General features: G+C 39.1%; 3 protein-coding genes across 4 annotated transcripts; 2 read left to right on the forward strand and 1 right to left on the reverse strand.

The window, feature by feature from the left end:
• Positions 1–3,796: 3,796 nt before the first annotated feature.
• Positions 3,797–12,228, reverse strand: LOC119912942 (butyrophilin subfamily 1 member A1-like). The gene is made up of 6 exons (XM_038732223.1): positions 12,054–12,228; positions 9,297–9,647; positions 7,915–8,128; positions 7,495–7,559; positions 7,147–7,263; positions 3,797–5,657 (listed from the first exon to the last, which is right to left on the reverse strand). The coding sequence occupies exons 1-6, from the start codon at positions 12,097–12,099 to the stop codon at positions 5,041–5,043; spliced, it is 1,410 nt and encodes a 469-aa protein (XP_038588151.1). The 5' UTR covers positions 12,100–12,228; the 3' UTR covers positions 3,797–5,040.
• A 2,443-nt stretch (positions 12,229–14,671) lies between these two features.
• Positions 14,672–19,622, forward strand: LOC119912945 (butyrophilin subfamily 1 member A1-like). 2 transcript variants are annotated; one of them, XM_038732231.1, is made up of 7 exons: positions 14,673–14,828; positions 15,219–15,277; positions 15,719–16,060; positions 18,042–18,323; positions 18,408–18,501; positions 18,596–18,632; positions 18,793–19,622. In XM_038732231.1, the coding sequence occupies exons 1-6, from the start codon at positions 14,818–14,820 to the stop codon at positions 18,624–18,626; spliced, it is 819 nt and encodes a 272-aa protein (XP_038588159.1). In that variant the 5' UTR covers positions 14,673–14,817; the 3' UTR covers positions 18,627–18,632; positions 18,793–19,622. The 2 variants fall into 2 exon arrangements, with proteins under 2 accessions (XP_038588160.1, XP_038588159.1); XM_038732232.1 differs by lacking the exon at positions 18,596–18,632 and having other exon boundaries at positions 14,672–14,828.
• A 4,167-nt stretch (positions 19,623–23,789) lies between these two features.
• On the forward strand, positions 23,790–27,144 carry LOC119912961. The gene is made up of 4 exons (XM_038732258.1): positions 23,790–23,861; positions 24,436–24,500; positions 24,797–24,916; positions 25,915–27,144. Exons 3-4 carry the CDS (start codon positions 24,823–24,825, stop codon positions 26,511–26,513), a joined length of 693 nt encoding a protein of 230 aa, XP_038588186.1. The 5' UTR covers positions 23,790–23,861; positions 24,436–24,500; positions 24,797–24,822; the 3' UTR covers positions 26,514–27,144.
• Positions 27,145–27,756: the final 612 nt, after the last annotated feature.

Raw genomic sequence — 27,756 nt, forward strand, 5'->3', positions numbered from 1 at the left:
GTCACCGTCACTGGATGGTGCGTTCAAGATAACAAGTACAGTAAACAATACGTTTGAGAAGCTGTTGCTAAACATAAACAGTGAAATGTAATATATATATATTTTTAACACAATATCCATCCATCGTCAACCGCTTATCCTGCGTAGGACAGGGCCGTGGGGGGCTAATAATAAAATATATTGTCTCTCTGAATACAGATGTCAGTGTGCTGCTTTTATGGAAACAGAAACTTTAACACAGTTAGTAAAATAAACACAAGGATGATCATTCAGAGAGAGATTCTGCTGAGTGTTGATTTTTGAACTTTTTCTTTGAACTGCCAAACAAACCTCAGAAGAGCTGCCCTCCCAAATTCATGGACACGCATTGTCATGGCGATCAACACAACAAAACACAACGGAATCCACAGTCTGCTGGCAGAGGGCACGTTAGCTTCAACAAGGTTGTATGTTTTTTGCAGTAGCCTACTGTAGAAGCTGTGGCAACATGTCAATATTTAAAGATGTGCTGAAGCAAAATCTACTTTTATAAGCTAAAGTCTAGTTTAGTTTATGTATGGGTAGGATTACCACAAGTTACTTCAACAGCAGCCTAACGAATAGTTACTAGCCTATCAGTATGGACAAATAAACACTTCAGTTATGTTAATGTAATGTTAACTAATGAATAATTAGATACATGCAAAACATCGCCATCATTTCTGGTGTCATGAGCTAAGTTAATGTCAGAAAACTCGTCAGGAAAGTGTATCCTAATGTCCTGACTAATGATTTGATGAATGAATGATTTAATGCCACATTAAAAAGGGGGCAGTCCAACAGATGAAGCAATATCCGCTTTATGCCATAGACTGTGTAAAAGAAAGTTCATGCACTTTGGACAGCTGTTGTGAGCTACTCATGATGTGACACAGCAAAAAGTAGAAAGAGCAATGCAACAGTTTCTTCAGATTTCTTTAGAGCGTCTTCTGAACAAAACCTTTTATTTCCTTTAACTTTCCTAAATTGATGATTAATGATTTATTTTCATGTTAGATCAAGTCAAGATGTGTATATTGTCTTATTCACAGTAGATCAATACATACTCTGAAACTGGGCAACTTCTAAAATCTGAATTATTAAAATTGTCTTTCTTTCTACGTCTTACAATATCTGTTATGACCCTTCTCTCAGAAATAGTTCACACATGACCCTGTGTCTTTCTGAGATTTTGTTGATTCTATTCGTAATAAATGGCCAGTGGTAAAAGAAATATAAAGATCCTTAACTTAAGTAAATGTACTAATACGAATATTACATGTCATAGCCATGCAAAGTAAACTATAAATATATTTAACCCTAACCGTAAAGCCATGTCTGCCAATGAGTGTCTAATAATATCGTACACAAAGCAGACAGTGGCGCACAATCTGACATCAAACACAGCAGACAGTGGCGCACGCACTTTTACGTCGTAAGTCAAAAACTCTGGTTGTACTGTCTACACGACAATACTGCAACCAGCATTTCTTAAAATCTTCACCCTGGCAGGGGTTTTCAAAAATGTTTGGTTTCAGTGACCTGATACTACGTTTCCATGTGTATAGTACAAATAGCCAAACCAAACGCATAGAATAAGTCACGTTTTTTAAGACAGGGCCTTAATTCTTGGTGGCATATTTTCAACAAGGTGTTGGACACATTCCTAAGAGATTTTGGTCCGTATTGACATGATAGCATCATGTACTTGCTGCAGATTTGTCAGCTGCACATTCATGGTCAATTCAAAGGTGCTCTATTGAATTGAGATCTGGTGACTGTGGAGGCCACTGGAGTACATTGAAGTCATTATCATGTTCAAGAAACCAGTTTGAGATGATTTGAGCTTTGTGACATGGTGCATTATCCTGTTGGAAGTAGCCATCAGAAGATGGTACACTGTGGGTCATAAAGGGATGGACAACCACAATACACCTCCACCACCAGCCTGAACCGTTGATCCAAGGCAGGATGGATCCAGACTTTCATGTTAAATTCTGACCCGACCATCTGAATGGCTTTTTTTTAAGGAACTCTTAAGGGTTAAAGTATTATGGGACAAATTTACTTAAGTACATTTATTCAAGTACTGTACTTAAGTACAAATTTGAGGTACTTGTACTTAACTTGAGTATTTCCATCTAATGTAACTTTATATTTCTACTCCATTACATCTCAGAGGCAATTTTTATACCCTTCCTGTCCCATGAAAACCATGTATCTCCAGATGTGGTGATTTTGAATGTTTGTAATAACTAAAGGAGAAAATGTTCCTTCATAGATTTGGAAAATCCTCTTCCTTCTTAAGCTAAATGAACTGTTTAACTCCTCCTTGGATCAGCTGGAAAATGCACCGGCACAAACCTGAAAGCAGAACTCCCCACCGACCCCTGTCCCTCCCTGGGCTCGGTGTTGAACGTTTCTTAGTTTCTAGAAAACAGCGTGTTCACCGATGCCAGGCTAGTAATTCACCCCTCAGCCAACACTGCTCTTCCAGCTAAGACCTACATGACAGTAGTAGGGCTCGGGACCCCGCCTCACCAGCCAGGCAGCCGAGAAAGAAGCCTGTGGCCCTTATTGCTCTCTTGGCTACTACTGAGCCAGTAAAGGCGGTACTAGGGCCCGGGCTTCCGACTGGCCAGGTCGCACAGATCACACTATGGGTCGCCTACACGACATGACAGCAGAACTAGACACTTAAAGAGCTAGATCTGCATTCACAGCACATGTGTGCAGCTAATGTTAGGCTAGCCAATCAGCTATGGCCGGAGAGAAGCAACCAGAAGCTACGTCTCTTATGGCATAGTGAGGCGGAAAAGATAACTCATTGTCCCGGTCAGTCCTTTTTCCTTCGTGTTTATCCAGATTTAGGGTAAATCATATCATCCCACAGAGACACGTTGTCCCTGAAGTCCAGAGGTTTAGATTAAGAGAATCTGTGTAAACGTAAAAGGCAGCGACCATTGTCGCATGTCTCGACGCCCCGGTGGGACCTGCCACTTCTGCTGCTGGAGGCTCTAAGGTCTGCACCTCATGAGCCCCTGGATCAGTCCTCTTTGAAAATGCTATCTTTCAAGAGAGCCTTGCTGCTAACTCTCCCCTCTGTGAGCTGTGTGCACTGTTGGTCGACCCCAGTTGTGTGCTGCTTTGTGTTGACCACATTGTGGCCGTGTTGAGACTGAACCCCTCCTTTGTTCCTAAGAAAATAAGGAGCTCATGCAGGTGAGCCTGTGTGAGATAGAACAAAGGTTTCGAGATGAGTGCAGCTGCTTTTCGCCGACTTGATAGTCAAACGTGAGCTGTGGACTATAAAAAGAAGTCCTTTGGATGAGGGACGAAACATCTTCTAGTATCTTCAACCATGTCCAGTTGCCGTTCACTTTAACCTTCTTTGGATATACTAACTTTAGTTCTATGAGCACAGGCGGAGCGCTCTACTGATGGAGCCCTGCTGCTCCGACACCATCTGCTGAAGAGGTGGTCGGATGTTGAGGCAGTAAGGCCCCTGCTACGCACTTATGTTCGGCTACATGCACAATGTAAACTTTAGGGGGCGAGTTCATGCGTGTGGTTGGAGGATGTAGTACCCAGTCCAGTCCAGAGGGCTCTGCTCTTTGTTTTGACAACTTAGCCTTAAAAGCAGGCTGGTGGTGGATTAAAACATCTGTCTAAGATGCAATGTGAGAACAAAAAGAAAGTGCAGTGTTATAATTGATTCACTAGGTGGCCCTCTGTGTGTTTTCAGACCAGTATTGTGTGAATGAAGGAAACACTGAAATTAAAAAAATAAACTGCTTTATTTATTGACACAGGGTAGTGGAAATAAAAAGAACAGCTTTAAAAAATATATAAAAATTTCTATTCCTATATACATCATGTACACAACATAAAATAATTTGAATTAAATTAAGATTCAATAAACAAAGTACAAAGTAATTTTAAATAAAAAGCACCCACATACAATCCAAGAAATTGAATCTTAATTTAATACAACCTGCAAGACATTTTTAAATAAAGTTTATGTGCATGGGGTACAACCCTGAGCGTTTTCAGGAAGACAAAAAATACTTTTCCCTTCTTTTCCTGTGTGCGCCACCTCCAGCGATTTATGTTGACAACCTGCAGTGTCATAAGGTCCACAAAGACGCTGTGAAACAACCTGCAGGTTTAAAGTCCTTTTCTTGCACAGGCTGGGCTCTTTTACATAAAGCATGGCACTAACTAGTTGGTATATTTGTCACATAAAAATGACTTTGATCTATTTCAGATTCCATCATTATTTCCTTGATGGGAGGAGATTTGTTTTCACAGACAGTACCTAAAAGAGCGACCTTCAGCACGGATAATATACACATACTACACTATGAATTTGGCTGAGAATTTAACACACCTTTGTCGACTCTGTTAGCATCTATTTGTAGGAACCGGATTGGCTGTATGTTAAAGAGCTTGTGTAAATGTAACATTGGCTGGCCCATCTGCCTGCACAGAGAGGCCCTTGGATTGTGGGTTGACACGTTGCAGTGACAGATGGTTTGAAATTGCATATAGTGTGTGGAGTGTGTGTTTAAATTGAGTTGCATAGTTGATCTGGCGACTTGGTTGTCAGACAAACATCCAAAACTTGGATTCTTGTATAATGATTCTTCATAATAAAGTTTGAGGGCAAATTACTAGAGTTTCCCAGGAGAAACAACAAAATGGGTGACAGCCAGGAAAAACGGGAATGTTGGAAGGTATGCCTCTAAACCTCACTAATAAAAATAAAAAACAAGTCTAAAATAAAAATTATGAAATGTACCTGCCCTTGTTTTGAGCAATTAGTTGAACCTCACAACTGATCTGGTGTTCCAACAGCAACAGGGATCAGTGAGAGCTTTTTTTCTTATAAAAAACTATGTTTTACAAGCAATATTAGAAAGGGTTTCAACAGATCAATTCACACAGAAAGATAAACAGACCCCACTTTCTAGTGGTATCTAGCTGGGCGGAAAGTATTGTGTATAGCTTTGTGCTCTTTCCTCACGACACTAACAGCTCTGAATCCTCTGTTAAATTCTCCAGTGGGAAGAAGCGGTTATTGTTCAGGGTTGATGTGAGCGTTAAGGAATGTCTGCGCTTGGGAACGTCTGGACAAGGCTGAGCACTGGACTCACTTACGGAACGAAGCCTTTTCTTTGAAGTGTTGGCTGAAGATGATGAAGAAGAACCAGAGAACACTGGAAAACCAAAGTCCAAAACAGCGGGGCAGCTGTTGTTGCGACGCTTTCCAGAGATTGGGCCTGGATTACTGTTTGGTTGTGAGATGCTCGGCGTTGGACCCGGATTCTGGGGTAAGCTGTCAGATTCTGGAGGTTTGCTGTCGGCCGAGGCTGCAGGACTGCAGACAAACGTTGGCTGGTCAAGCTGGCAAACAACAGGACTTCGGTGAGATTTTACTTCGCTCTGTAGTTGGCAGATGGTCTCCTCTCTCTCATGAAGCTTCGACCTGATGTCATCCAGCTCTCTTGACAGCATCTCAGTGTTGCTGATTGCCACGTTGTCAACACACACACACAGAAGTGGTTCAGTTCCAGAGGTACCAGTGACTGTACTGTGACCTGACAACTGCCTCGTCACAGACTGGGTTTTTCCTTCCGCTGCGTGAACACAAGAAAACGCTGTTAGTTTCACATTAATCTTTTATTGAAGGATGAAGGAGTACAATCTTAATAACTGAAGGACATGAGGCCTAAAGGCCCATTTATACTCCTGCGTAGGGGCTACATGCGTACCTACGCTGTAGGCTACGCACGTAGCCATGCATTTATACTGTGCGTAGGTGTGCCAGTCATTCTACAATTACACCCCCAAACGCTAGTCGGCAGTAGCACTACAGCGTCCAACGTGTTGACTTTTGACAGCCGAGCGGGCTAACTTCCGGTTTAGCCCTCCGTAACGTATTTTCACATGTTACTGACCGAATGGATCACATTCTGATAGTCATCGTAGTAATTTCGCTCGGGTTGCGACGGTCAAATATATTGATTCACTGTGTTACAGCTGCCGTTTTGGCCGCTAGTAAATGTTACTTCAAAGCATGGGGTACTTCCGGTCGGCTCGGCGGCATTGCGAGGCTACCCAGCCAACCAATAACAGAGCTTACGGTCCGCGTTGACTCGACGTGTAGTTACATTTTTGAGGAGGCGCACATCAGGTGGCGTCGTAGCCTCTGCGTACCCTCTACGTAGCCCCGTAGCCTACACCGTCGATTTGATGCAGAAGTATAAATTGCACTTTAGAAGGAGAGCACAGAATGAGCCTGACCCTTAGAGGTTGATTCTCAAATATAAACACACTAAATACAACTTAATAACTCCCAATAATGATAAAAATCTCCTCTTAACTCAAAATGTTGAATCAAAAATGTAAGACAAACTGATAATGTAATAAAATCTCTCTGCCAATAATGTCATAAATTGATACCTTAACAGGAGGTCATCACATTATTGGGTTAGCCTTTTGTTGCAGAACCTGATAATGTAATAATTTCCCAATATTATAATAACTTGGCTGTTGTAATGTTGTAATAACATGCAGTCAATAATGTGTTAATGTTTAGGAAATGCATTGTTTTTGTAATTGAGTCGTTATTTTCAAATAGGCGATGCTATTATCGTGTTTAATCACATTGTACTTTTTTAGAATCATTTTTTATTTGTGGATATTACACAGCGCTGCACTGTCATTGGTCTACGGTAGATGAAAAGAGAGCCAAAGAGCCAAATAAGCCAAAGAATGGCTGGTTACAAATGGACCATAGACAATGCTGTCTTTCATCACAAGGAGACTAATGACAAAGTTTTACATGAAGGGGTTATTATTCTTAAGTCAGAGTGTCATTGTGTTTTCCTTGTGGATTTTGCGTGATGCCCGATGACTTGGCTCACTGGTGCCTCCCCGAGTCGAGCTGATCTTGTCGAACTATTATGTTACTACAAGATGTTAAACTCTCCAAGGCAGAGAGCACTTGGATATCAATGTCAATGTTAAACTAAGCATGCACACGAGTTGCACTATTACTGCTTTTGTAATCAAAAAGTGAGTTTATTTACTAAATACAGTACTTTTTCAGTGTTAGTGACTTACCACCGTTGCCATATCTCTTCCGTAGACACACATATAGGCCTAACCCACATAAGCCAAGTAAAATGGTTACTCCAACAGCGATGCCAATGGATAGAGAGCAGGAAGTTCTGTAGTAAACTGGAATGACAAATAACATGATGCTGACATACATAACGATCTGGTATATAATAAATACCATCAACCCCACGAGGAGACGACATGACTGATCAGTTATCAGCAGCAGATTTCTGTCTGCTTTTTCAAACGTCATTGGATTCTGTATGTGCATTATGTTTAATAAAATGCCAAGACAAATATGATAAAACTCTTGGTAATCCAGCCTGGTGTGTTGTTTAAGCTGCAGTTTACCTGCTATGAGAATCTGAGTTTCCCTGGTCTGGTTGATCTGCAGCTGGTGAACTCTGCAGGCGACCCTGTGATGAGATTCGATTAAGTTAGTTTATGACAAGGAGTCTATCTCTAGACCTGCTTGAATTTAAGAAGAATTTAATGCATTTCAGTATTAAGAAAAGCTTTGTTAATGCTACTCTTCACCAATGTGACACCACAATTCAACCCATATTTGTGTTACTGTGGTCTTTACCTTGCAAAAAACTATTCTGATTAATGTTGTATTGTGTTTGATATAAGCACAGTGAGAACCTACTTCACCAGTGCTGACAACACACTGGTGATGATTTGATGTTGAATCTGTTTTCAATCTGCACTGAAAGCCCTGTTGGGAAAGTACCTTCCTAGAGTGCAATGAGTAATAAACTGAATTTAAACCTGTTGGTAGGATGCTGGAGAGTCACTCTTTGTGTCACATTGTAACACCCACTGGCATCTTGATCTCTTTTTGGGGCTTCAGCTGGGATGTTGTTTCCCTGATCATCCACAAACGTGAGCTCAGGCTCCGGCAGCCAGCAGTCCGCCTCACACTGAAGAGTCACTCCTCCACTCTCGGCTGAAATCACTGAAAGTTTTGGTTCAGAAACTGAAACTATAAAAAGAAGAATGACACAAGTTTTGAGCTTTGAATGGTCCATTCAATGTTTGATACGAGTGAGAACATAAATTCAAAGAGTTTTGGTTATATAATGTGGGTTGAAAGGCAGTTTCCACCCACATGTATGTAAGTTAATAACTAGCCATTTAAGTGTTCGCTATCGGTACCACACCTGACCCAGTTGGAAAAGTGACAGCTAAAGCTGATCCACACTGTATTGTCAGCATTTGTTTTTTTATCCACACACTCCCTTGGGTTTTAGCTTCATGAACTACTGAGAACAAGATAACGGTTTTGAATTAAAGAGAAAACTGGAGCAAAAAACACATTTTTCAATTCAATACATTTAGCGGACGCTTTTATCCAAAGCGACTTACAATTGCTACATATGTCAGAGGTCGCACGCCTCTTGACTAAGGGCTAAGTGTCTTGCTCAGGGACACAATGTGTCACAGTGAGGAATTGAACCCGTGTCTCTCACACCAAAGGCATGTTTCTGATCCACTGCCCCATCACCACCCCCATTATTCTTTTATATTGGTAACGAATCCAGTGTTAACATGATATGTTTACTGTATTTGACAATACAGTGTATATATATATATATATATATATGTAGTGCTGCATCTATTTTCATTATTAAATAATGTCCTTAAACGCAATTCTACACAGCAACATAAAGGTTACAACTGTTTGCCTTAATAGTGACAGTCAGAGGCCAAAGTCCCTGTGTCTGCATGTAGTTATGTTCTACATGTGAGAGTATTCAAGGGAGACAGCAGGGACAGAAAGTTTTCCCTGAGCAATATGTGCTGAATAAACAGGGTGGGGTCGTGCTCAGGCCTTAATGAGGTCAGTTGCTTGTGATTAAGTTTTATCATCATAATCATTCACTTTGTTTACAAGCAAATTAATTTTCCACTATTCTTACAAATTTGGTGAAGTCATATAAACAGCACATTCTGTATGTTCTTTGGCCTTATTCTGAACGCAGCATTTTCAAATGAATAGAATACATGTGGGATTTGCTGGCATTGTTCAGGTTTTAGGAGCAGCGCAGCACTCGGACACTGCTCCATGATAGAAACTGGGAAGTTTTAGGTGACAGTGAGCTGCAGCTGCAAAACCTCTTTAAAAAAAAAAAAAACTTGACTGGACGTACCCACTGTAAGCTCCACAGTCGTAGTCTCCCGGGGGGCGTTCTGCCAGAGCCTCATGCAGCGGTATGTCCCTGCATCAGACAGCTGCACGTTGGAGATCCTTAACGAGATGTTTCCATTTTTCAGCTCTTTCATGATGAGGCTCGTCCTGTACTCGAAGGCCGGGTTCTTCATCTCATACGTCTCACAGCCATCCCGGTACAAGAAGATGACGTTTGGCTGCAGGCCTTTCTTGGACCACTCCACCGTTGGAAAGTCACTGCTGGGATTAAACCTGAAACTGCAGGGCAGAATGACGTCCCCATTCACAAAGGCCAGGACCGGCTCTGGGGAACCAGGCGCAGAGGATTCTCCTAGGAAAACATAAAAATTGGTATTGTATTATAGTGGGGCCATTTCCAATATTCAGTCTACTCTCAGTGATGCAAATGGGGTGGACACAATATGAGGAACATCTCTCAGTAGCAAAAGTAACAGACCGGAGCCTCCAAAGTGAATCACCACAATGCAGGATGGATTTATTGCAGGGTTGTTGTTTCTCACTGGATTAGTTTTAGTCATGTTAACTGGCAACGACCAACAATAATGAGGCAACGACATATTAAGCAAGTTTCGATTCCCCTGGAGCATTCATTCAGGCCTTTACATTGTGATTTTTTTTAATATTAAAGATTATCTGGTTGAACTGGTCACAACTCAACTATTGTACAACAGAAGGATTCCAGCTCATTTCAGGTTGTCACAGGCAAAAAATGCTCTGAAATGCTCCATTTGAAAGAGAAAAGGCTTGACTTGATTTATGTGACAGATAAAGCACACACACACACACACACACAGACCCCTACCTTTTCCATTCAAAACAATCTCCACCTGAAAACACTTGTACTGAATTACATTTCTGCTGCACCTTAGCTATGTTGTACTTTCCCAGCTCTGAAAATTGACTGACAGGAATGACAAAGTTAAGTTAACTGTTTGCACCCTATGATTCATTCTTCCTCCATGCTGCACGCGTGTGTGGGCAGGTCTGAAACTACTGAAAAGTAATAAAAGGAGCACCCACAGTGATTCAGCAATGTCTAAATGGAATGATCTGACTAAATATCTTGTTAAATGATGTGTTTGGTTTGTGAATATATCCACGTTAGATAGTATCTTTGTTATAAAGTTTAAAGAGATATTCATGTCCTGCAAGTCATGCTTGAAGAATGCAATTTCTTCACATACTAAAACAATTATACTTGAAATGTTTTTGGAGTAATTCCTAAGAATTTCATATGACTTGCTTGATTCTCATCACAGTAACTTGGGACTTGCTTGAGACTTCAAGGTTAAAACTTGACACTCGTTTGTGACTTATTCCCACCTCCGAGCTGCCATAAAGCAACTAGGAAAAACTGGAAATACCTTCCAGAGAACTGGATGTCTGCGACTGTGAGCCCGATAGTAGCGAACACATGAGATGCACAAAGTGTGCTAGGTGCAGCAGAGATGTCTGTGAAGGTTCTCAGTCATCCAGGTCAAAGTTATCCAACGAAGGTTGAGGTCAAGGGCAACTGGACTTGGTAGAAGATACTAGAAGACATTTCGTCCCTCATCCAAGAGGATGATGCATTGCAGCAGAGATAATTGGCTGGGGTCAGGTGAAGGTGAGGGGAAACACATCGAGAGGGAAAAATCCACCGGCACCGGTGTCCTATCAGTATTGATTTCAGTAGGTCAAGTCCTACTAACCAAACTGTGTATGAGTGCAGACCATTAAAATTACACTGAACACTATTCATGACATTTAACATGATAGCCAACCCTCGCATTGCCCATAAATTACAATTGTAGATATTACATATTGAAGCTGTGAGGCTTTGTGAAACCTTTCTGACACAATTAAATGTTTTTGCTTTCAGGTGTCACATCACTCACTTTCAAGTGTAGAGGACTGTCATAGTACAAGCACAAATACAAAGAGACATTTCAACAGCCTAAATACTGTATAGGGTCACAGGAGATAGCCAACAATGAAATGTAAATTTCAAAAAACACACACATACACACACACACACACACACACACACACACACAAATCTACATGGATGCACCAGTTTGTGTTTGTCGACACACTGTAGACTATGTGATTTTCTTATTTTCTTATTCTAAGCTTACAGAAATATTCTAGAGTAAAACAAGCCTTTTCCACCTTCAGGTCTGATCAAGATTGAAGCTGGAACGTTTTATGAACAACATTTGTCACAAATCTTGATACAAAGGACAGAAGAGAACATAATGAATGTAGTTCAGCCTCATGAAAATGACAATAGGCTATACACAGTAGCAGCAGCAGTATTATTAGCATTGGCTTGCAACACTACAGTGCAGTCAGTAAGTTTATAAACTTGCACCTGCCCTGCCCCCTCCACCACTGTAAATGTAAAAAAAAAAAGGCATTCCTGACGCAGGTGCAGATTGTTTTTTATCAGCTTGATTGTATTAAAATGCCTCTGATATCAGCAATAATGTGTTGCTCAAATATCAAAGGGTAAATCCAGCAGTGGCTTCTGCGTGTTAAGGAAGTGGCTTGACAAAGTTACAGTAACTTTGTCATATCACGACCTCAGACTTCAAAGATTAACCATTTGGGTTGAAACAGAGAAAACTAATTTAAATTTACTCTTTTATGTCTGATACATGTGCGTTGTAGACAAATAGTTCTGAAAATCCTACTGTTTTAAAGGACAATAAAAAATAAATAAACTGTTACATACCTGTATAAATCAGCAGCGCAAGAACGAGGAAATTACGATAATGCATAACTAAAAAACAGAAAAGTTGATTTTATACTTTGTTCTGGAAACAAACATGAAAGATTTCTGGAAAAACACAGGCTTATTTGCAAACACGAGCAGCTCTTAACAGTCTTATCAGGCGACTGCCGGGTTACAAACTTTTCCACTACAACCCTTCACGGTTTCGACCGTCACGTCACTCTGGTGCGTTCACAGAAGCTGCAGTCTTTATTCACCGCACACTGTAACAGAATGTGGGCTATGTGTTTACAACTTTCGCTCTCCTACTGCTCCCGTTATCAACAGTATGGACAAATAAACACTTCAGTAACCCTACAATAACTACACGCACAACATCATCATGTTCATTTCCGGTGTCGTAAGCTCTAAGTTAATGTCAGGAAACGTGTTTCAAAGTCTATTTTTGTGTGTGACGTTTAATAATGTGTATCCTAATTTCCCAGTTGTTTTGAATCTTACATAAAAAAAAGGTACGTCGTAAAGATGAGGCAAACTCTGGTTCATGCACTTTGGACACTCGTGACTGTGCAGGAATTGATTTCTTTAGAGCATCTGAAAAAAAAGGATGATGATTATTGATTTATTTTCATATTAGATCGAGTCAAGCTGTGTAAATATTTACAGTTGATTGCAGTCGGCTTTCTTTCATTCCAGTTGCATTTATCTGAATAAAGACACTACTCTGTGAATCTTTTTCATATCTCGCCCCCCTGATCGCCTTTGGGCTCTACTACCTCTCACAACTTCTGTTATGACCCTTCTCTCGGAAATAGTTCACACATGACCCTGTGTCTTTTAGAGATTTTGTTGATTCTACTCGTAATAAATGGCCAGTGCTGAAAGAAATACTCAGACCCTTTATTTTACGGAGGCAATATTGTATACCCTTCCTGTCACGTGAAAACCATGTATCTCCAGATGTGGTGATTTTGAATGTTTGTAATAACTAAAGGAGAAAATGTTCCTGCATAGATTTGGAAAATACTCCTTCTTAAGCTAAATGAACTATTTAACCCCTCCTCGAATCAGCTGGAAAATGCATCATCACAAACCTGAAAGCAGAAGTCTCAAAGCACAGCAACCCTTCAACCCTTCGCTGAGGCATTGCTGTATAGTTAACATGAGCTCAACCTTTAACATCAGCAGTAAAATGCAACACACATTAATGCAGCAGTTAATCCAGAAACATCAGATTTAATAGAGAAACACTACTAGGGAACACTTCACCGCTCAGTACTTTACTATTTTACATTTAGCTGATAATACTTTTACTTAAATAAGGTTTTAAATGCATGACTTTAACTTGTAGTGGAGTATTTTCTCAGTGTGGTATTAGTACTTATACTTCAGTAAAGGGTCTGAATACTTGCTCCACCTCTGGTGCTTTTTACAGTGATGGTTATCTGAGTAAATACTACGTATAACTAGCTAATAAGATCATTTAAAGCTGAATGGATCAGATGGGTCAGAGTGATTTTCTGGGTGAGTTCAGCACCATGGGCAGAAACAGCGGACGACCACCTGTCTGTCCATCACCTGCTGTTTCTTTCACTCTGAGTTACTGGATCGACTCTATATGGGGTATTTATTTATAATTGTGTCTGAATTTTACTACACAAAGTACTGGGTGGTGTCAGCTGCTAAACATTACACCTGATCTTCATCAACTGCAGAGCAAACTGGAGACATGGCAGGACTGTGTGACCACAACCTAATGATATAAATGTGCATGTCAAGTCAGTTATATAAAGTGAAAATAAAATGGGAGACCAGTTGTTTATTCCTTAATGAGGTTAATCTTTTATTTATTTATTTTGACAGAACTGCAAAAGGAAATTAACCTCCCCACATTCTTGTGGTTTAAATGCAAACAGGTCTCTATTGATCAAAATACATACATACATCTCCACATACATCAGTTGGTTGTTTGATTTGTAAAACTCAAACAACAAACAATTACCCAGAGCCCAGAATGACTCCTTCAATTCTAAAAGTATTGAAAAAATGCCTATTGAATCTCTGTTGACAGTGATGACTAATCATTTCTGGTGTGTAAACTGTTGGGTAGTTTATTTTTTAACAAAACTAAAGCTGTCCGATGAAGTAGTGCATTAAAAAGAGCAATATTTCCCTCTGAGATGTTGTGGAGTAGAAGAAGAAAAAGAAGAGAAGGGACTCGAGTCAGAAAAAGAAGTAAAGCAGGCAGATGTGGGAGTCAGATGAGCAGGATTGGAGTGAAAGTCTGAGGTTATCTGGTGGGCTATGGCAGGTCTGGAAGGATCCTCAGACATGTGAAGCCAATTGAGCTAACTAAACAGATCTTAGGAAGTCATTATGACATTGTCTTAAATGAAAGGTGCAAAAGGAAGTGGGTTTGTAGCTGAATACACAATGCAAAATTGCAAAAATGTTACACAGGACATGGGCATTCATTTCAGCTCATTTCAGCTTAGCAGAGTGTTTGATATGGTTACAATTTACAGTGTCTTGATGTTAGACACACCTTTTCATTTTAGTGTTTTGTGAAGAAAGGAAGTTTGAAACCACAGTAAGAACATGTGCTCACGTGGTATCAATCACATGAGCACAATAGCAAACAGCAGCGTCTCACATCCTCAACAGGAGCTGAGAGTTTCCCTTTTGGTGATTTAAATAACAATGCAGCGTGTTTTTGTTTTGAGAAAACATCTTGTCATCAGCTTGTTATAAAAGGTTCCACAATATGAAATGGCGGTATGTAAAGTTTTGAAATATTCTAATTACATTTAACTTAAATTTCGTTGTACATGCACATCATGCGTATGACATTTACAAGGACAACAAAGCATGGTGCCTGCTTCCTGTTACTGACATTTGTTTCCATTTCACTAACCACTGTCGACCTGCAGATACAACAGTCTTCTGGCTGGCAGCAGCGACACGTGATTTGTTTTTATACAAACATTTTAATCATTTTACAACAGAATACTACACAAAATGTAAAGAGAAAGTTAAAAAAGCTAAAATATGTCATACAAAAGCTTTAGAGTCAGACAGGAAGTGTTTACATCATCACGATTTCTTCACGTTTTATTTGTGTAAATATCAGCATTTTATATTTTATTTCACCTTTAAACATTTCAGGATGCTGTCTCTGATGATGCAGCTCATCATCTTTCTTCTTCTGTTACAGACACCCGGAGGTAATACCAGTGCAAAAAACTTAATAACACCATTATTTGATACAAAGGACCATAAGTTTAAAATGTTATTCCAAAACTATTATCATAAATGTTAGCAAATTGTCAGCTGCTTATTTAATTATAAGTGCCAATGACAGGTTGTTGTGTTTTCTAATGGTAGCCTACTGTACTGTACTTGCTTGTAACCAAATCTCTCACAGGCATGTAGCGCTCTGTGGTTTAGTCTACAGTCTGATGTTGAGTGATGTAAAATTACAAACATGCCACTAGATTTCGCAATTACACAAGCAGTTTTATTCGGGCTGATGCAGGCCTTGTTCTCAATAATGATGCTTGAATGGTTGTGCTGAAAGTAGCTCCTGACTCACAAACTGATCTACAAAGAGTCCTGCAGTTAAAAAGACAGATCAGGAACTAAACCAAAGGTGTGTTTCTCCTCAGATCACCTTCAGGTGATTGGTCCGTCTCAGCCAATAGTGGCAATAGTTGGTGAAGACATAATTTTGCCATGCCACCTGGAACCTGCGATGAATGCTTCTAACATGAGGCTGGAGTGGGCGAGGCCGGACCTGAGCCCTGGGTTTGTGTATGTGAGGACAAACGGTCAAGAATATGTTGTTCACAAACATCCGACCTACAGAGGAAGAACATCAGTGTCCATCGACAGACTGCAGCTCGGAGACATTTCACTGAAACTCTCCAACGCAAGAGTCTCTGATGAGGGAACGTACAGATGCCTCGCTCCTATACTGGGACGAGCTGCTTTTATTAAGCTGGTCATTGGTAAGTGGATACACTGACTAATCATTTATCTTTCAATAATATGACATGGGTGTGGTTTGTTTTTCACATAACTTAGAATCGTACTGCAAGATTTCCCGTTTTGGCAGAGATGTGCGCACCCAGGACCAAATACAGCAGAACAAGAAACAGGGACGAAATGTTTGGAAGCTCCTGATTTGGGTAATCATGCCGAAAGAGTTAGTGGTGGAAGGAGGTCAGTTCTTTTACTTAAAAGGGAGAGGTGACTGATGGTGCATTCATGTGGTGTCGCAATAATCAGAATTTATTTCCCTCCTTAAAATTGGAAAAAGAGGAATAAAATTAGGGTGACCAGACATCCTGGTCAACCCGGGGGTTAGCTGCTGGCAGGAGATTTGTGTTGCGCTGACTTAAGTGATAATAGATATGATTCTTTACATGCTCTGATATGCTAATCCAACACATCTTTGTAGAAGAGACTTAAGAGCACATGAACACACCAAAATCGGAAGAACAACTTCACAACTCTGGAAAGGGGAATGCATACTGAGCCGCTGGCTGTAATTTACAATTCTCACCACTAGATGGCACTAAAACATACACGTTGAAACTCTGGAGGGGCCGTGTACATTGTAGTTTTGAGTGAGGTTTTTGGTTTGCAACCACTACGTTTTCAGTGGTGTGCTTGTGGGTGGAGAGGCGTCCGACTGTGGACTGTAGATCAGGGCGTGAGCAAGGGAATGAGTGGCATGGCATGAGCCGTGCAACAATTCCCAGTGGGACGTTATTGTGTGGGTGTGCTTGTGCTCAAACTAAGAAAAATAACATTCTGAAGAGCCTACTTTTTAAAATTATCCTGGAAGATCTGGAAGTCTGTTGTATTAATTTCATGTATCTTTCACACCTTGTCATCACAGTTTACCAGCATTTGTTTTAGCATAACTAAAAACAGTTACATAATTTCTCGCAGGTTAAAATCAACAATTTGACATGATACCGGTACACAGGATAGTAGCATGGTCATTTGGTGAAGTACTGTGGAAAGCAATACCATCACAACTATAGTATTTTCCAACGGATAAACCAGGATTAGCCCAACAAGCTAAGATTATTTAACTTGAGCAGACTAAAGTACACAATAACAATGTTTTTAACATGCTTTGCAGTAATATTAGTTTATATATTTTTTATTGTTTATCTATATTGAAATCAAAGCCACAGTCTTTGTGCTACTCAAGACTTTCTGATGTTGACCGTGTTTTTGGGTGAAATCGATTTGATTCTTGTTTGACCTGACGGGCTCCAGCAAAACCATTTGTTTGTTTGTTTTTAACTCTTGCATGGAGTTTGTGTTGGAGCATATGTTGTGCTGGAAGCAATTGAGTGTTAACGTTTTTAGTGTTTTCGCTGTTGAGTTCAGCATCATCAGGCAAGAGGCTTGGGAGTGCCACAGCCTATGTAAACCAATGGATTTCCAGGAAAATCCAACTTGATTTCTTCACATAACAAGCAGCATTAAGGATGTTACAAGCAACTGAGAAAGAGGCGAATGGTTAATTATTATGTGAGGTCACAACCTGTATGCAAATTGGCTATAATAATGTTATTTATTAAATGAAAAATCTAGAAATAGCCACTTTAAAGGAGTAGTTTGACATTTTTGGAAATTTGCTTAATTGATGCGAGTTAGAAAATAAGATTTTTCCCACTTGGCACAGTAAAAGTTAATCAAATACACAGTAGTTTATAAAAATGTTGTCACTCGCACAACCAATCGAGTCCATTCTCTTTAACAACAGAAGCACTTCAGCTTTCCTAATTCTTCCTAATTCTTTGAAGGCGCAATCAGATTATGATTTTACCACACACACACACAACAATTCAGTCTGAAACCTGGTTAAACATCAGGCCAAACTATTATAACTTGTATCAGGTGGACATCATTAATCAGCAACTTAGTCTAAATTTTCAGTATGTTAAATCTCTTCTCTCTCATTTTTAGGTGCCGTCTCCTCACCTGCCATCATTTCACTGAACAGAGCCAGCAGCAGTGTGGTGTTACAGTGTGAATCTGCAGGCTGGTATCCAGAGCCTGAGGTGTTTTGGCTGGACGGTGAGGGAAACCTCCTCTCTGCTGGACCTACAGAGACAGTCAGAGGTCCTGATGACCTCTATACTGTCAGCAGCAGAGTGACTGTGGAGAAGAGACACAGCAACAACTTCACCTGTAGAGTCCAACAGAAGGACATCAACCAGACCAGAGAGACTCACATTTATATTTCAGGTTGATATGATTCATAAATTTATCCTAAGCTTTCTATAAATACCATGTTGTTCTGGGATTTATCATTTCAGTTTGTCTTCACAGTCCTGTCGAGGTATGTGAAATGGCTCCTCTTGACTCCAGGATTTATCGGTGTCTTACTGTGTGCTGTATTCACAGAACTTGGATGGAGATCAAGGTATCGCTTTGCTTGTCTTTTCAGGATATTATCACTGTTTCTTTTACTGTAATGAATAAAGGTTGCATAACTAAGTTTCATTCTTATTCTACAGGTATCAACACTTGATTTATCAAGGGGACTGACTGAGTGTAAGAAATGTGCTTTGGTTTATAGACATGCATCATTGGTTGTTTGTTCAGTTGATACAAACCATTGTATTTTTGCTTCCAGTCTTCTGTCAACAGTAAACACTGGTTTCACTCAAACGTGAAGGTGACATAATAAATTACCTGTTTTGTCTTTTACCAGGTTAAGGAAATACAGATTGATCTAAGGGGAAGACAAAGATGTCTGACATGTCACAGCAAAAAAACAGAAGACACCGCCCCAACATGACAAGAACTTCAGGCGGAGTGAGGACAGGAAGTAGAGTTTCTGAAAAGTCCGGAGGAAATCAAATGACAGGGCAGCGAACTGAAAAAGAGCTAATGGTAAAAGAAGAGTTCATTCGATGCCACTAGATTCACACTAACATGCTCACATTTGTCATTGTGAGCATGTTAGTATTAGCATTTAGCTCAAAGCACCTCTGTGCCGTTGTGCAGCCTCACAGAGCTGATGGCTGGCTGCAGACTCTCAGTCTCTGTACAGATGAGACAAAGAGCTGTTGATAAACTTTATCATTGAGCCTTTTCTTTGGATCGGACACCAAACAGGACAAGAACATGGTTATTGGTGTTAACTTGTTCATAACTGTTCATAACATATATATATATATATATATATATATATATATATATAGAGAGAGAGAGTCTAGTTTGTGTTCACTTTATATGCACCAACATATTTATGCAATCTGCAACTCACTTCTGTAAATAGGGTAACTTATACTTTATACATTATTTACTCCAGTACTGACGTGCCTTTTCTAACTGACCTGTATGAAGACAGTTTGTTGTCGAACTCTTGCCTGGACATCATAGCTACATATTTGTTATAAGTTAACTTATATTTGCAAAGCTTAATATATTTGTTTATGCCTGTATTAGTTCTCTGCACATTGAGAATTACTCTGGAGTCAAATTGTTTGTACTGTATGTGTCAACACAGCTGGTCAATAAAACTGGTTTTGACATTGATTATGAAGTTTTCAGGTACTTTCAATTCATCAATTAATTTAATAATGCATCTTTTTAATGTATTATAATGCATTAAGTCTCATTTTAATGATTTATGTAGTTACATTTATTTTTCTCTAACCACATAAACACTTTTCCTTTCTTTCTGTTCTGTGACTTGGTTTTGTTTTGTTTAGTAACTTCTCTAAATGAACCTCTACTAACTAACTTCTTCTCCTTTCTTCTACATTCACTTTTTTTGCAGCCTCCAGAATAGCTTTACTAAAATACCTAAATGTCTCTTGAGCAGCACTACTGAATTTAGGCCTACTTTAATTACAATTGGATAGTGGTCACTTCCTACAGCTGAATGAATCTGACACTAATGTAAGATGAATTTTAATGCAATAAACCATGAAAACCATCATAGGGAAGATTATCATGCAACTGAATATCTTCTAATACACCTAAAATGCAATTTTAACTGTAAATTTGATGAAAATAAATTAAAATACAACAGTTATCATAAAATATTGGCGAATGTCCATATTTTGGCAATATTTACTGTTTAAATGTTGACTTTTTACTGGGAGATATTGTTACGACCCTCCCCCCTTCCTGCTTCCTTCTCCTGCAGGAGGCTGCAGGCAGGGAGGCTGTTTGGGCTGGACAATCACCTGTGCAGCTCTACTTTCAGAGCTTATTTAGCCAGGACTGATCAGTCTTTGGGCTCTCTCCTCCTAGGCCGGTATTCTACAGCCGGTTTGTCTTGTGTTTCTTCTTTGGTTAATTCTGACAACACACACATACACACACATCTCACTCATCCATTCACTGCTGACACAACTGATAGTCATACTTTGCCACACCACATATTATTGGTGATCATTTGACCCTTCTTTTACTTTTATAATAAATCATACCATTGGCATGCAAACCTGTTGAGTCTCACCTCCTTTTTGTCACGGGCTAAGAGCTGGCTTGTGACAATATCTTTAAAACACTTTTTCTGTCCATACAAGCAAGTTTTCAAATAACAAAACATTGAAATATTGACAAAAACAGTGAGTATTCATCAACATTCCTGTCACCAAAAGCACTCCCGTGCTTTACAGGCCTGTAGATTGAGAACAGAACCATCCCACAGTGATGGGGCATCAATCGATCTGGCTTGAGCAGACCTTTCATTTGATACCCTGCATGTCTATGTATCTCCAAGGGGTCGGCCACAAAATGGCAAAAAATAACTTTTCCCCAAACTCTATATTGTATTGCTTGCTTGAAATGTATAGTTCACCATCCTCCACCAATCTAATGTGTTTTTTTTCTCAGCAGGGGGATTGCATGAGGTTACCATATATTGTGCAACCTCATGAGGAAGTACTCATACTTGCTCATGTCATGCCATACGAGAACAACACAACATCACACTGGAGAGTTAGCATTCTTGTACAGCAGGTAAGAGTTTCAAAGTAAAACTTTATAAATACTGAATTAAACTTTGAACTCTATTTTGCACTCCAAGACAGAACTATTTATTTAAAAAAGTAAACTTCTGAAAAACGTTGAAGTGAAAGATTTCATGTTTTTGTACTTCAGTGGTGACGAAGTAGATGAAACAATACCACAAGATCCAATGTCCTTAAGACAGTGTTTTACTAATTTAATCAGTAATCTACTGTAAATATAAACTACTATTAGCACTAAAAGGTAGGTTATATGAATTTAAAAAGACTTCTTTTGAATACTTAGGTTCCTGTGAAATTATTGATAAAGTATTAGAGCTGAGCCTGATGTTGAAAGTTAGACCTTTACAGTTATAGTATTTTACATGGCTGATATCAGACAGAATTGTAAACTCGGGGGAGTGGGTGAATTCAAAGGTCTGGACCCTGGCAAGTATTTAGAAGGTTGAATTGGGGATTTTTGCTTATTTTTCTGTTATTACATCACACTAGTGGACTTCCTGTTTTAAACAGACTAAACCGCAGAGAACATGAGATGCATGTTTTGTTAATCAGAAATAGTTAATTTTACTTGTTACTAAAATAATAATAATACTAATATTAAAATTAACTAGTTGCGTTACTCATTAGGTTACCATGTTACTTTCACATGTTTTAAAAAGTATTGATATCTGAATTTGGTACTAAAAAAAAACTCGACCAACTTGATTCGTCTAACTGCTGAAACGTCACGTTACTGGTATCTTCAGCTAAACTCAAGAATGAATGCTTACACAGAAGAAGGATTTTAACTCCTATCTCTTACACTGACCATGTGACCGAGCATCACTTCAGGAAGAACAATTACAGTGGCCATTAACTCTTTAAATGTAGATAAAAAAATCTAAATGTATCCTTTAAAGCTTGAAGACAGAAAGAGTAGAGAAAGTGAAACAAAAAAAAGTAGAATCCAGGCTTTGTCCCTTGTTCAGAAACTCGCTTATTTTCCACAAAATAAATAAATGTTTCATTCAGTATTATTTGTGTTTTGATGAAAACAACAAGCCTTTGGTTTTTTTCAGAAGTCCAGGATGCTGCAGTCCAGTGATGGAGTGTCTTTCAGGACTGTCAGCGTTTTGCTTTTCCATCATGTCATTCTTCTAATACAGTCTGTTGGAGGTAATTTCAACGTTTGATGTGTTGGGAAGCAAAAGGCTTCCTATCTAGAATTATTCCTATCCATTTCTGTAACAACAACAACTTCACATCAAATGAGGGGCACTGTAAATATTCACTTCATAACTAATTTATAAATTTATTGTCAATTTAGCAAATGTATCACACAATTTTACCATTGTTCCACATGTTTACAGCTACACTGGTAGCTCTGTGGGGTTAGCTGTGGTTTGAGCTCACTGTTAATGCCAATATGCTAACATGCTTACCATGTTCACCATATTAGTTTAGCTAAACACAAAGCACCGCTGAGGCTGATGGGAGTGTCATTAGTTTCACAGTTATTTGGTCAAAAACCAAAGTATTGGCCATATTACAACCGTGAGCATATGGTGGGAATAGAGGAAAAGTCAGGGGATCATCAAAGTAAGAAGGATCTGGAATGCATGAATGTCTCTTTAACATTTTATGGGAACCATCTTCTAATCTTCTAATCAAATTGGTGGACTGAAAAACTCCTGAATAAATTTATTTTATAGAATCAGATTCAGAGCGTATTTTCACTGCCAATGACAAGTTGTTGCTGAACTTCCCCCTGTTTGTAGACTGATGGTAGGAATATTTTACTCCCAGTCTCAATCTCTATGTGACTTTTTACAGTTTAGACAATGCAACAAGTTGCCTCAGAAAAAAAAACTGTGATCAACAAAGAAGAAGAAAGCAAAAAGACGTATCCAGCCAGATATGTTAAAACACCCTACAGTTTAAACAAAGCTCAAAATGTGAAGAGTCAGACTGAGCCTGGCTCCCAGGGGCCGGGGCTCCATAATTGTACAGACAACAATTTTGATGGTTTTCCCTGTTTTTTTAATGCAGCTCTGATATATTTATTTAAGAATTTATTATTTATAGAATAAAATTTAAATTTTGATGACATTTTTTATGCTGTTTCTTGTTTGTTCTTTTGTTTGTCTTTGCAGCTCAGTCAGAGTTGATTTGTTCACATCAACCAATCGTAGCCCTGGCTGGTGATGATGTCATTTTGCCATGTCACCTTGAACCTGCAGTGAGTGCCGGTTCTGAGACAGTGGTGTGGACCAAACCTGGTTTGGACCCAAAGTACATCCATTTTCACCACGATGGACGACTGATGTTTCAGAGGCAAAATCCATCCTATCATTATCGTACAATACTTTTTGTGGATCAACTTACAAAAGGAAACGTCTCCCTGAAAATCTTCAGGGGTGAAAATCTCTGATGCAGGAAAATACTTCCATCCAACTCACTGTTGGTGAGTCAGACTGTGTTTTAAAAGGCAGGAATCTGAGAATATTTTCATTAAATAATTAATATTTGAAATGGTGTTACAGAAATGTTGAATGGAACATCCCAAGCTCACGCCTTGCGTAACTGTTTGTTTTTATAGGTGCAGTTTCTGAGCCAAAACTCTCAGTGATTTCAGCCAAGAGTGGAGGAGTGACTCTTCAGTGTGAGGCGGACTGCTGGCTGCCCGAGCCTGAGCTCACGTTTGTGGATGACGAGGGAAACAACATCCCTGCTGATGCCCCAAAAAGAGATCAAGATGCCAGAGGGTGTACACTGTGACACAAAGAGTGACTCTCCAGCATCCTACCAACAGGTTTAAATTCAGATTATTATTATTAAAATATTTTCAGTTCATATGTTTGTATGTAAAGTTTGGCTTTTAGCATCGGATCTCAAACTCATGTACAAAAACATGAAATCAGACACTGTATTTGGGAGGAAAGGTAATTTCCCAACACAAAGGGCTTTTCGTACAAATAAGAAAACAGATTTAACATCAAATAAATTGGTAGTGTGATGTCAACACTGGTGAAGTATGCCCCCGTGTGCTTATATCAAATAAAGTAGGGACATTAATCACATTTTTCATGTGTGCAGTTTCCCCCAGGGGATGACCGCAGTAACACAAATTGGGGTTGAATCATGATGTCATACTGGTGAAAAAAAACATTTTCTTAATATTAATATGTTACAAATACACAGAGTGACTCAACAAGACAAAATGCGTTTTCTTCCATATAAAAACATTGCTTGTATGATCATTCACTACTATTTTATTTAAATAGTGCAGAAGTTACCTCACTGTATTTTTCATTTAGACCAGGTCTAGAGCATAAACTATTTGTCATAAACTAAATTTAAAGTTAATCGAATGTCTATCATCACAGGGTCACCTGCAGAGTCCACCAGCCAGAGATCAACCAGACCAGGGACACTCAGATCCTCATACCAGGTAAACTGCAGCTTAAACAACACACCTCAGGTCACACTTTAAGTTGTTACAGCAGAGTTTCATCATCATATTTCTTCATGTTTGTGGTGTCTGATATTTTATGGAACATAATGAATGTACAGACTTCACGCCACCACGGCCTGGCAAGAGAAGCTCATCCTCTTGATTGGAGGGATACAAATAGCAGGCAGCGGAAAGCAAACTGAAATCTGCTCCTGATAACAGTCCAGTCATGTCGTCTCCTTGTGGGATTTATTGTATTTATTATGCCAGCATCATGTTTATTGTCATTCCAGATGACTACGTACGTTCCTGCTCCCTAATGACTGCCATCGCTGTTGGAGAGGCCATTTTACTTCTGTCTGCAACATTATGTGGATTAGCTGTGATGTTATGGAAGAGATGTGGCAGATCTGGTAAGTCGCTAACACTGAGACAAAACTGTATTTTATATCAGAACTCCCTTCTTGATTAGAAAAAGCAGTGCAAATGTAGTGCTTGCTCAAACATAGACTTCTGCCTTGGTGAGTTTAACATCTTGTAGTAACATAAGAGTTTCACAAGATGGCAGCTCATCTCCACTCTGAGAGGCAGCAGTCAGACAAAAGTCACCGCCCACCTTATGCAAAGAACCACAAGGAAAACACAATGACGCTGACTTAAAAATCATAACATTGTAGAGTATTATGATATGAACTAAAATGAACAGTTGTATGGCAAATTAAATTCAAAATGACCATGCTGTGCTCCATATCCTCATCATCATGGAGTTTTTGTATTTAAACCTAAGAGAAAGACAGATTTTAGTATATGGATACGAAAATGTTCTCGCATGAGGCCCATTGAAAGTCATGTATTAAGACTGGTGGAGGCAACAGATCAAAATGCAAACATGACATCATAAATCTCCTCAAATTGCAAGACAACATTGTCTGTGTTAATAAGTAACCAGACATTATTTATATGTGCAAATAAGACATGAATTATCCATTTTGAAATGTGTGATGTTTTATAATCACTATCATTGAGGTGTTGGAACTTCAAAGAAGAGGACTTGTGAAACAGTTGTAGCAAGAGTTTAGTTTGACATAAAACAGATCTGGAAACAGGCCTTGTCATTCTCTATTTGCTTAATTAAGTGTACACTATTTGATGATTTATGAAGGCAAAAATAAAATGACCAGAAGGAATCAACCTCTGAAGGTCAGGCTCATTCTGTGCACGACTTTTTAAAGGATAATTCCAGGCACCTACTTCACTTTGAGCAGTATTTTCTTTGTTTTGGCATCATGTCCATCATTTATAACAATATTGTACTCACCAAGTTAACTGCATGAGATCCGGGCAGAAGAAATTATCCTTCAATAAAAGATTAATGTGAAACTAACAGCCTTTTTTTTTTTCATTCACACAGCAGAAAGAAAAGAACAGTCTGTGACAAGGCAGTCGTCAGATCAAATTACAGTCAGTGGTACCTCTGGAAATCAACTGCTTCTGCAGAGAGCCAGGGTTTGCAGTGCTGACACTGTGGAAAACAGCAGCTTTGAGGCATTGACCAGAATCGTGGCTGACCTCAAGTCAAAGCTTTCTGAGAAAGAGGAGACCAACCGCCCACAGCAACGTGACTTGAAATCAAATGTTGTTTGCAGTCCTGCAGCTTCAAGTGACAGCAACCCTCCAGTAGCTCACAGCTTCCCCCAGAATCAGGTTCCGACTCCTAGCATCTCACAACAACACGGCAATCCAGCATCTGACTGCCCAGTCTCAAGAAAACGTCATAACAACAGCAGCCCTGCTGTTTTGGACTTTAAGGTTCCAGTGTTGTCTGGTTCTTTTTCAGCCAACATTTTACAGAAAAAGATCAGTCGTTCCATAAGTGAGCCCACTGCTCAGCTTCGTCCAAGTGTTCCCAAGCTTCAGCGCAGACATTCCTCAGCGCTTACAACCCTGTCTAATAACCGCTTTACACTCTTGGCAGACTTACCAGAGGAATCCGAGCTGTTAGTACCATGAGGAAGAGCACAGAGCTAAACACAAAGCAGTAAAAGTGCATCATGGCCTTAAAATCATCAGTTCTGTTATAGAACGTGTTCCATCTTACAAATACTTATTGTCAATACCATTGTCTCTTGTACAATCTAGTGGGGTGGAACTCTTTTCTTAAAGGCTAAGGCTACGTAATGCATGCAAAATACGTATAATAAATAAGTTATCTGACTCGTTCCAAAGATTGGTTGGTCTTACGGATTCTTCGACTCAGTTACAGAGAACAGCCTTTGAACACAATAAATTTCAGAAAATGTTTCTACTGGACAATTTAAATGCTGAATGAACACATTACTGTTGAATGTAATTTTTATTTCTAAATTATGTTTTTTATATGCTAAACACAGGGCTCATCTGTAAAACAAACCCTGGTCTCAGTCTGATTTTCTTTGTAAAAATGAAGGTAAAAAGCTGCATTTTCTGCTTTCCACAGATGTTAAACATCTGAATTTATTTTAAAAAATGTACTGCATGTTGTAAGGTATTACAATAAGATTTGATGTCTGGAGTTGTATGTGGAGGGGCATTATTTACAATGCTTTGTACTTGTGATGAAGAATTGATTCTTAATTAAAATTCTTAATTGTTGTATAAGATATGTAAATATGAATTATATTATGTTTTTTGAGGCTGTCCTTTTATGTCTACTATACTGTGTTAACGTATGCTCAAATAAAGTGCTCCATAAAGTTAAATTTCAGTGTTCCCTTTATTCACAAAATACAAATACAAAGGGCACCCCCTAGTAAATCAATCATAACACCACAATTTCTTTTTGCTCTTTCATTGTATCTTCAGTGGAGATTATGATCCACCAGCAGTCAGCTTTTCAAAACAAAATAGGCTTGAGGTAGACAGACATTTTAAGGTCTTTTTGAATTCAGAAATTGATGATTTGATTTGTTTACTTTAAAATTTTAGAATACAAGACTGAAAATGATTAATTGAACAGTATGGATTGGATATACAGGATGACCATGGCCCCAGAGTGTTAGTCAAGAAACAAAGTCAGGATTGATAACTAACTAAAATCATAAATTCAAAGACATAATGCACAGCAAAGAAAGCACAGATTAGGCATGCATATATCTTTAAAGGAGGAAAATTTATCAAAACTCATAGTAATAATAAATTTACTGACTATAAATTGATCAAATAGGCGGATGATCCTGAAAGTCTAAGGCTAGTTTCACTCCTGTGAAGTCAATGT

Source organism: Micropterus salmoides, unplaced genomic scaffold, assembly GCF_014851395.1.
Source record: "Micropterus salmoides isolate LMB-PRFRI ecotype aquatic unplaced genomic scaffold, ASM1485139v1 Ms_hic_scaffold_2, whole genome shotgun sequence".
NCBI classification, from domain to species: domain Eukaryota; kingdom Metazoa; phylum Chordata; class Actinopteri; order Centrarchiformes; family Centrarchidae; genus Micropterus; species Micropterus salmoides.

Bases quoted from the DNA above. Each gene is read 5' to 3' on its own strand.
- LOC119912942 (XM_038732223.1), bottom strand. From the start codon at position 12,099: ATGCATTATCGTAATTTCCTCGTTCTTGCGCTGCTGATTTATACAG. The intron at 7,560-7,914 runs GTTTAAATTCAG...ATCTCATCACAG, and splicing joins CTCCAGCATCCTACCAACAG to GGTCGCCTGCAGAGTTCACC. The intron at 7,264-7,494 runs GTAAACTGCAGC...TTGTCATTCCAG, and splicing joins AACTCAGATTCTCATAGCAG to TTTACTACAGAACTTCCTGC.
- LOC119912945 (XM_038732231.1), top strand. The intron at 15,278-15,718 runs GTAATACCAGTG...GTTTCTCCTCAG, and splicing joins TCTGTTACAGACACCCGGAG to ATCACCTTCAGGTGATTGGT. The intron at 18,502-18,595 runs GTATCGCTTTGC...CTTATTCTACAG, and splicing joins GAACTTGGATGGAGATCAAG to GTATCAACACTTGATTTATC.
- LOC119912961 (XM_038732258.1), top strand. From the start codon at position 24,823: ATGACTGCCATCGCTGTTGGAGAGGCCATTTTACTTCTGTCTGCAACA. The intron at 24,917-25,914 runs GTAAGTCGCTAA...TCATTCACACAG, and splicing joins GAAGAGATGTGGCAGATCTG to CAGAAAGAAAAGAACAGTCT.